This window comes from Hippoglossus hippoglossus, chromosome 13 (genome assembly GCF_009819705.1).
Source record: "Hippoglossus hippoglossus isolate fHipHip1 chromosome 13, fHipHip1.pri, whole genome shotgun sequence".
NCBI classification, from domain to species: domain Eukaryota; kingdom Metazoa; phylum Chordata; class Actinopteri; order Pleuronectiformes; family Pleuronectidae; genus Hippoglossus; species Hippoglossus hippoglossus.
The window spans coordinates 555,001-565,000 of NC_047163.1; the positions used below are offsets into that span (position 1 = coordinate 555,001).

Below are 10,000 nucleotides of genomic sequence, written 5' to 3' on the forward strand. Positions count from 1 at the left end.
GAAACGATTTCATAAGCCAAACTAATATTTTGAAGATGTTTGGTAAATGATTCGTGATTTTTAGTGTTTAGTACTTTTCGATGTCGTCAGATGATTGTGAGTAACAGACACGTTCAGACTGAGACATGTCTCCTTAACGTCCACACAACACATTAGCGTCTGTAGCTCAACATGCTAATGCACATGTTTACGTGTTTCCTGGTTGTGACCTCCGCTGCTAAACCTGTGACGTGTTAACGACCTTCAGCTCGTGGTCACGATGTAAAGTCGTGTGCATTTGACATTCAGGTGGTTTGGTTGTAAGAACACTGTTGCTTGGCAACATAAACATGGATGCTAACATTAACATGACTGTCTACAGACGCTAACAAGTAAGCAAGCTAGCAGATGGCTAACAAAGTAAAATAAATACAAAGCCATAAAGACAGAGTGAAAAGATGAGACTGATCAATTTCAACATTTTCTTCAGAAGTTATAAAATTTGTTTGATATTTTTATATTTTAAGAATTCTATTTTATATCATTACTCTAAAAAATGAACTGAGAGCATCACATGGCGCCCGGCTGAGAGGCTGGCATGTGTTATTTACTCCTGTTTCACTTTGACTGTTTCACGTCGCTGGATCACACCTGGATCACACCTGGATCACACCTGGATCACACCTGGATCATGTTTCTGTTACTCTCCACTCACCTGAGGTTTTTCATTTTTACACCTTAAAGTTTAAAATCAAGTTTCTGACTGAGACACGAGTTCGTGGATCGATGAGTTGTGATGTAACAGTGATGTCATCAGAGAGAGACAGAGAGAATCACAAAGACCTTTCACACGACAACACACTCACACACACAAACCAAAGCCCATTAATAATAATAATAATAATAATAATGGTGATGAAGCAGAAACCTTGTCGACCTTCATCTTCTTCATCATCTTCATCAGTCCTCTGTGTCTCTTCATGTGAAGTCCACTGAGTCTTTTATCTTCCAGACAGGAAGTCCGTCGGATCGTCTAATAAACAGTTTTCTAATATTTGTATGAAACTGAAGTTAACACCTGGAACGCTCCTAATGATCTAATGATCACCTGATCAACTCAGGTGATCAGGTGATCAACTCAGGTAACACCCCCCCCCCTTCAGTCTGTCTACCAGACCTCACAGCGCGTCCCGGGGTTCATGGGCGTCCCGATGGGACAGCTAAAGTGGTGGCTGAAGTCCGGGGAGTTGGCGAGCGTCCCGATGACTCTGTATCTGGGGGGGCTGTGGGTGTCAGTCACCAGGCCCTCGTGAGCGCTCTCTGGTGTCCGAACTGAGCACCACACCTGAAAAATACACCAGAGACTTAGAACTGTGAGTTTCACTTTGGTGAGGAGGCGCAGCACATGTGTTAATGTTTGGGCTCCTAGGACTATATAGGACTAGATTAGATTAATAACTTAAAGGGATTGTTCACATAACACGCCTCCATATCTGCTTCTGTGATGTCACCAAGTGTCCACAAGCCCCGACATTCAAATTCGAAACAACATCATTTACACCGTGTTTTTAGCCTAAAGGTCCTCCGGAAGTGGCTAAGCTAGCGGACATTCGCATGTCCCATGGTCCCTAAACGCACCTCGTCGGAAGATATAAGCGAACATTTAGACTTAAAACTTGGTGTAAATGACCTTGTTTCCGGTCAGGCACGTCAGAATCAGGTAGACAAGTGAACAAAGAAATATAAAAAGGCAATTGAATAAAAAATTTAATTAAATAAAAAATGCAGTATGTACATTATATTCACCTTTTCACTGTAGTGGTTTGAAATGTTCTAAGTAAAGTGCAGTGGCACAGGATGATTGTACGAGCAAGTAAAATCAGTTTTGTGCATAAGAAAAGTACATTAACACAAATGTGCAAAAAAGTTGGTTGCTGGTTATTTGATTTATATCGTGATATATATATCGATATCGACTGATCGCCCTAAGTGCATCTAAAGTTACATTTTATGACGTTCATGACAAAATCAAGTGATGATATGAGTCAGTGTGAGTTTGATGTTCATGAACAGATCCCTGTGGGACGCCAAATTCTATTTTCTTTTACCTGAGCAAATCCCACAAAGAAGAGCTGGTCATTGGTCAGGTTGACGGCAGGAAGTCTTTTTTCTTCTCCATTTCTCTGGACCCACGACCGATAGGCCTGCAAAAAATATATAGTAGAAAACATGAAGTGACGTTGTGTTTCACAGTTCAGGTGATTTGATGGCTTGTTGTTACGAACATGGTACGCAGCCTTCAGGCCTCCATTGTCAGCGATGTTTTCTCCCAGCGTCTGTTTTCCATTGACGTGTTCTCCGTTGACGGTGTAGCGACTGTACTGGTCCACCATACACTCCGTTCTCTGACGAAACGCCTCCACAGACGAGTTCTGCCACCACGGCCTCAAGTTTCCTTCTTTATTGTACTCGCGACCTGAAGCACAGATGGACGAGGCCACATCTTAATGAAACTAAGGAGATGTCACTGTCACATCATATTCTCTCATTCTGATCCCGAACATCGTTCACATAAGGATCCACATCGACACGTCTTCAGTCTGTCCGGACTGAACCTGTGATAGGAAGTAGACTGGAGCAAAGATCAAGACTCACCCTGATCATCGAAGGCGTGAGTGAGCTCGTGACCCATCACCACCCCGATTCCTCCAAAGTTCAGTGCCCTGAAAACACAACGTTTATAAATGAGGTGAAGAGGTTTCTGTAAAGACCTGAAAAGTAGCAAGACAGAAGTCATAGAGCCCCCTACAGGCTCCAGTGTTCATTACAGCCCAAATCTAAACAAACAACAACTTAAAGGGATAGTTAACCGAAAAATTTAAATTCCCTCATTATCTCCTCAGCACTATGATGGAGGGGGGGTGAAGTGTATGAGTCCACAAAACACTGGAGTGTCAGGGGTAACTTCATGTTTTTAGTCTAAACGTCCTCTGGAACTAGCGATGCTACCGAGCGCCCTGCACAGGCGAGAGCTCGTGAGGAGGATCACACACGACATTTAGGCTAAAAACTTGATGTAACTGACGTCGTTTCGAGTTGAAGATGAACAGACACTTGATGACATCACAGGAGCAGAATAGAGATGTTGTGTTCTGTTGTTTTATTACATCTGAAGATTTGCTCACCAGTTACTTCAGATGTGTTGGATTCTGCTGCTACACTGTTTACACCTGAAGCTCCAGAAGTGTTTTGTGGACTCAAACACTTCACCCCCCAGTGGTAAGGCGATAATGAGGGAATTTTATTGTTCAGTGAACTATCCCTTTAAATGCGTCTGAAACATAGAGCTCACAAGTATAGTTTGTGACGGTGGCCCACGGTTCATCCTCTGGAGATAAGCAACATCCATCACAATCTGATGTTAATGTGTCTGTGTGTGTTTGTATGATGAAACCCATCAACCATCTTCTTAAATCAGGAACATATATGATCACATGTAAAAAGTTAAAAGGTGAAATACAGACAGACGGGTAGATATTGAGGTGAACAGACTTAGGGTGGTCGTGGGCGTAGAAAGGAGCTTGTAGGATCCCAGCAGGGAAGACGATGCCGTTCTTAGTGGACATGTAGTAGGCATTAACTGTGGGAGGAGTCATACTCCACCTGTGGGAGGAAACGAGAGGAGGAGCTCATTTAAAGTTCATTAAACGGAACAGAGGTCATCTTTCCCAAGGATATCATTTAATCTCAGTCAGTAAATGACGACTCGTTCAGACTCTTCAGTTCAGTCTGAACCTGAACATCAGGTGTGAAAGGTTCCTCAGAGCAGAAGAGGAGTTCTGGGTCTGGATCAAACTGAACCTGGTTCTGTTGGTTTGCAGTGAAAACACTTTGTTGGAGAGTTTGGACTTTTGGACCAATCACAGGAAGTAGAGACAGAATTAAACAATAGAAGAAGTAAATGAAGAGGAAGTTGGGAGTCGGTTTGTGAATGCGACCTCTGATTATTAGATTAGTATATTTGTGTCACTCTTACTGGTCTTTGTTGGGAGTCTTCCTCAGCTGGTCGGCCATCACACGCGCTGAGAAGTTGTTGAAGTTCAACATGTTCTGGAAGAAGCTGTCGTCTGACACATCGTACTGAAACACAACAGAGCTGTTATAAGACACGTGTGCAGAAGAGCACCACCTCCTGTCTGCAGGTGAATATTACACCAGTTAAAACCAGTTAGAACTCACCCCGTCATAAACGTCATCCAGCTCTTTTGGGTCCAGGATAAATTCTGGGAATCCGATCATATCGTAGATCGCATCTGCCTGACGAGGGAGCAAGAGACACATTTGGAACAAGACTGGTCGTTATCTTTAATCCACCTGTCCTCTACCTGTCCTCTACCTGTCCTCTACCTGTCCTCTACCTGTCGTCTTCCTATTCTGCATGTACCTTTTCTTTTGCAGCCTGTCTGGTCTGGTCGTCCATCCAGCTGAGTCTGTCCAGAGCGTCCTTGAACGCTGATCGGATCTCGTTGATCATCTCCTCAGCCTGAGACAGACAGATTGAGAGACACACAGGTGAACACACCTGTATCAGGTCCCTGTGGACTAACCAGAGGACAGTCATTATTTCTGCAGGTGTAAACCCGCCAATGACTCACGATCTCTTTGCTGTGTTTGTCGAACGTCGCCTTAACAAAGAGCGCTCCCAATGCGAAGCCCAGATTGTCGTCAGTGTACGCAATACAGGTCTGCCAGCGTGGGGTGCAGGACTACAGCAAACATTACAGGTTACAACCAGTTACAGTCAGTTAGAACCAGTTACAACCAGTTGGTTAGAACCAGTTAGAACCAGCTTAAATCAGATACAACCAGTTACAACCAGCTTGAACCAGTTAGAACCAGTTACAGCAGATTTCATTTAAGAACAGTTACCAGCTGTTCCTTTTCTCATTGATTAGCTTCCTCAGCAGCACCACCAGGTGGCAGTAGTATCTACCTTCTTGGTTCCATAGAGACTCTCCAGCAGTTTGTCCTGAGCGTTCTCGAAGCGCTGATCCAGACTGGCCACACTCTTCTGAACCAGCGTCCACATCATGTAATTATTCAACACGCTGAAGAGAAAGACATCTTAATTTAGCCTGTTAGCATGCTAACATTTGCTGATTCACAGCTGAGGTTGATGGGAGTTTCTTTAGCTCTGCATGTGTTCAATAAATATTGGACGAATAAAAAAGTGACCTGATGGTGGCGCTAGGTGGACCATACACAAACAACAGCATCCAGCTAGCTTGTTTTGCATATATGTAGTTGCTTATAGTGCGAACCACAGACTGTAAAAAAAGATGGACGACATGACAGCTCCCAAAAGTGAAGCCAGCTGTATCTGTTTTTATTGCCCCCTGGTGGTTGGCTCCAGTAACGGTCATGATACCACGGCCTCACCCCACGATCACTGCTATAGAGACTCTGAATGTAAATGATGTCATCACCACAAGATGGCAGCGTTTGTATCTGAGATATTTTAGCTTCATTTCTGGAGGAAGTGGAGACGAGTCGTCGTCTTTATTTACAGTCGATGGTTGGGAGCTGATGCAGGTTTGTAAATATATATAATATACATATAATGAGTTTCTATATGACAGTGGACAGAGTGTGTGTACATTGTCGGACTCGGACCTGCGGTCAGTCTTGTTGATGAGCTCGGACACCTGCTGGATGAACTCTCTGGTGTTCAGGACGACAGGTTCAGTGTCGTTCAGCTCCAGAGGAGACAGAGCGGATGACAGGAAGTCCAACCAATCCACTGCCGGCGCCAGGAGCTGAGAGACAACACGACAACACGGAGTCAGTCTCATCTAAATACTGCAATACCCATCAGCCTCGGCTGCTGCGGCTGTGGAGAAAGAACCAATCAGCTTAGAGTTCAGAGAGCAGAGCCTGAGCCTGAATGACGACAATCCATCACCGTAGTTACTAAATGATCCAGAACCAATTGTAGAAATTAAATATTTGAAGCTTTGTGATTGGATGTGAAATGCACCATGGGAGCGATTAAACCATGTGACTTAGTCCATCTCTGACTGCACCACCCGGGTGGGACACGCTGAGATGAAAAGCAAACCTCTGACAGCTGCTTCAACTAAAAAGACAAAACACTTCAACATGTCCGACCATAAGGTCCAATTAGTAACTATAGCAACAGGAGCTTTCATTCCTGTGACACAGACCAACTCATCGGCTGAACGACTGGTTAACGGTCAACACGTCAACCTGGTTAATCCGGAGTGGAAACAACAATAAAACTTTATTCATAAACATCGTCCTGACACAAAGAGGGTCAACTCCAGCAGAGGGTCCTGCATTCAAAAGGTTATTTGCGTAAGAATACAAAAGTATCAGCATCAAAATGGTGTTTGTTATGATAACTCACCCAAATAATACGAATGAAAGAAGTAGAGATAAAAAAGAGAAATAAAAACACAGGTGATTTAAAGGGGACATAGCATGCAAATTCCACTTTGTTAGTGCTCCTACAGGTTAATGTGGGTATCTGGCTCATGTCTACCAACCCAAACACTCTGGGGAAAAACACTCGCACGTTTTGTTATAGTTCCTCTAAGTCAGAAACGTCATGCTTGAGCGACTCGATTGAGCTTCCTGGGTTTTGTGTCGTAACAAGGAACTGGAAGTCTCCCTACATGGTCTTGGCCCACCCCCCCCCCCCCCCCCCCGTCCCCCCACACTCGTTACGCCGGGTTTACACCGGAGGCTGCGAGGCAGCGCCGTTCCCAAGCACGCAGCCGGGCTGTTCACACGGGACGAGCATTTCTCCGCTGGTCAGCCCGCGATTCACTCACATGTGGCATTTGTCTGGATCGTTGGGACCGGGAGGCTGCAGCAGCTGCTCGGGAGCGACCGCTCGCTCTCCCGTGCGTGAGCTGGAATTTGTGTCAGCGCCACACAGCCCTGCTGGCTGTGGAAGACTTCCGCAGTGTTCAGTGCTACTGTAACACCGGCACAATCACACAGAGCCCCCACACTCGTTATGCCGGGGTACACCGGACGCGGAAGCGCCGCAGCGAGGCAGCGCAGCGCCGTTCTCCAGCGCGCAGCCGCCTGGCTGTTCACACGGGACGAGCATTTCTCCGCTGGTCAGCCCCATAGACTGTATATATAAGGTCAGCCCGCGATTCTGCTTTCTCCGCTTGTTGTTGTACCCGTTGAATGTCGGGGTTCGGGGGTAAATGATGGTCTTCATAGCCCCCCCCCCCCCCCCCACCCCTCTCTTTCTCTCTCTGTCTGTCTGCTTGTGTGCTTGTAGTGGGGGGGCAGAGGGGGACATTTAATTATGTGATTGGGAAAATTAAAACTCCAGGACAACAGAAGGGGAATACAAAGTATGGGATGCATATTTGATAATTTATATCATATAAAATATGTAATTTATATCGTTTAAAATCATGGGGGGAGAGGGGGGAGGGGGGAGCTGGCTCATTAGCATTTAAAGGAACAGGCACTCAAAACAGGTCACTCTGTGGAGGGCTGTTTTATACAGGGTAAAAAGGAGCTGTTTGAAATGATCCTTGTGGTATTTTGACCAAAGTATGTTACAGACATTTCATTAAGACCCCAAGGAACCAGATCAACTTGTGGTACAATGGACATGCTATGTCCCCTTTAATAAAATATATCTTAATTTCAACAGAATCAACAGACTCCGTCTTCAGCTAGAGGGCGCTGTGAGCAGCTGACACAGGGTCAGCGGATGGTTCTTTGTTTTGTTTAGTCGCTCTACTGTAAAACAAGGCAAGAGAAGAAGAAGGTGAGGACGTGTCTCTGAGACTCCTTCAGGTTCATATCAACCACGTCCTGTTATCTAACAGACAGCACATAGCAACAGCTCATAGCAACAGTTACCATGGTGACCCCAGAAGCATCTGCAGCCCTGAAGGACAGAGACGGATACAGTGCAGCACCACATCAGTGACGGACAGATACAAAGAGACAGAGACACAGACAGACAGAGACAGAGACAGAGACAGAGACACAGGGACAGATAGAGATGGACAGAGACACAGAGATGGACAGAGACAGACAGACAGACAGACAGACACACAGACAGACAGAGACAGACAGAGACAGAGACACAGAGACAGAGACAGATAGAGACACACAAGATGGACAGAGACAGACAGACAGACAGACAGAGACACGGGGACAGACAGAGACAGACACAGATAGAGACAGACCGAGATGGACAGAGACAGAGATGGACAGAAACAGACAGATACACAGACAGAGACACAGAGACAGACAGACAGACAGAGCATCTCAGTGGATCCTCTCAGGTGGCGTCCACCTCACCTGTAGTTCTGCAATGGTCACCTTGTGGTACATCTTCTCGTCGTCTCGTTTCTGGTCCTGTGGGACGGTGATGTTGGCGAGCGCGGTCTCAAAGTCCAGAATCTGCTGCATCTGAATGTGGGTGGAGCTCCTCTCCCCACCCAGCAGTATCCCCAGCTCCACCATGTACTCCAGGTACGCCACCAGCACCTGGCAGCAGCAGGAGGCGCCAGAGCAAAGCCACAATTTAACACTATTACTTATATCAGTGGTCGCCAACCCGTCGATCGCGATCTACCGGTCGATCTCGCAGTCTTCACTGTCGATCCCCGAACTCTCTGAACTCACTGTCTGCGTCGAGCCGCAGATCAGCTGTGTGTCGGTTGTCTGTTGTTCACATGGCAGCGTGTCGGTTACCGGCGGCGGAGCTGCTGGTTTATCTCCTGCTTTGCCTTCGAAACAAGTGGCTTCATGTACTAAACTAAACACCAGGACTCTACGGTCTGAAGACGAGCACCTCCCGGTCTGTCGATAACAATCAAAGCCCCGTGAGATCAAAGGAATGGATTCAGAAAGTGACACGCTGGAGTGCTTTTACTTTGAAACGGGTTCGGAAAGTGTTGTAAATACGTTTGTGTCATAGACAGATAAACATTGTGGTTCACAGCAGAATAAACAGAGAAAATGATCTTTCACATGAGTTTAATGTTTATCTGTTGAAATTATGTCACAAACGTGCATTTTAAAATGTTAAAACCACTTTCTGTAAGCGTTTCAAAATAAAAGCACTCCAGCGTTTCTGACGGAATCCAATCTTTTGTTTGAAAAGGAGATTTTATTGTGAAATATTTACAGGAGCGGTAGACGCACGGCTTCATACTGTATAGTACTGGTATTCATTTGAGTACAAGGGAATTCTTTCATACAAGGAAGTAGTCATATTTATGACCATATTCAAGGCAAAACATATGTAAAAACATTGTGCTGCAGCAGCTCCTCTGCAGAACATGTTGTTGAACTGAAGCTAAATATTGTGCACTGAACAGATGCTGTAAATATGAATTGATATTAATGTGAATATTGTGCACTGAATAGATAAAGTTAAACAACTGCCTTTCTTTGTGTATATTTATGCTCGTACATTCAGCCTTTACAGAAATTGCAAAAACTAATAAATATGACCCTCCTAAGTGGGTTTCTTGGAAGATATCAGGGTGGTAGATCTCAGCTTACGTCTGGAATTAAAAAGTGATCTTGGGCTCGAAAAGGTTGGTGACCACTGACTTATATGAACTGAGTGTAACAATCTAAATAAACATCTTAAGAATTCTTACCTTCTCATTGGCCGTCTTGTTGAGGTAATAGTCCCTGGATGGTAGGGAAAGCCCTGATTGGTCGACCTGCAGAGGAGGTCAACAGCTGATCTTTAGCCTGTGGTGACGCTGCGTCAGCTTCAGAAACATTTCATTAACGTCTGCTTTGATTTTTTGTCTGGTCCATGTCACATCTGCTAACATGGAGGAGGAGGAGTAAATGAGCTCTGTGATTTTCTCGCCTATGCTCTGACGGTCCAGTTCATCTGTTACAGTTTTTAAGATTTGACTTGGTGTCACCTGGTTCTGCTACAGAGTCGGGGGTCGGGGGGCGGGGGCGGGGCGTCAGGGCGTGGCTTACTTGGATG

The 10,000-nt window shown here is 45.4% G+C and overlaps 2 protein-coding genes across 3 annotated transcripts in view; both read right to left on the reverse strand.

Moving 5' to 3' along the window:
* ano7 (anoctamin 7) overlaps nt 1-10,000 on the reverse strand; it is a 48,285-nt gene that overhangs the window by 18,176 nt on the left and 20,109 nt on the right. The window lies entirely within an intron of this gene.
* ece2b (endothelin converting enzyme 2b) overlaps nt 686-10,000 on the reverse strand; it is a 19,398-nt gene continuing 10,083 nt past the window's right edge. For both annotated transcript variants that reach the window (XM_034603581.1, XM_034603582.1), the window contains exons 6-19: nt 9,994-10,000; nt 9,654-9,719; nt 8,341-8,529; nt 5,653-5,795; nt 4,973-5,087; nt 4,635-4,745; nt 4,424-4,522; nt 4,219-4,296; nt 4,016-4,119; nt 3,532-3,642; nt 2,635-2,702; nt 2,265-2,455; nt 2,088-2,183; nt 686-1,324 (exon numbers count right to left, since the gene is read on the reverse strand). The exon at nt 9,994-10,000 is cut by the window's right edge and continues 140 nt beyond it. In XM_034603581.1, the coding sequence (XP_034459472.1) occupies nt 1,148-1,324; nt 2,088-2,183; nt 2,265-2,455; nt 2,635-2,702; nt 3,532-3,642; nt 4,016-4,119; nt 4,219-4,296; nt 4,424-4,522; nt 4,635-4,745; nt 4,973-5,087; nt 5,653-5,795; nt 8,341-8,529; nt 9,654-9,719; nt 9,994-10,000 (1,555 nt within the window). In that variant the 3' untranslated portion in view covers nt 686-1,147. The remainder of the gene's footprint in view (nt 1,325-2,087; nt 2,184-2,264; nt 2,456-2,634; nt 2,703-3,531; nt 3,643-4,015; nt 4,120-4,218; nt 4,297-4,423; nt 4,523-4,634; nt 4,746-4,972; nt 5,088-5,652; nt 5,796-8,340; nt 8,530-9,653; nt 9,720-9,993) is intronic.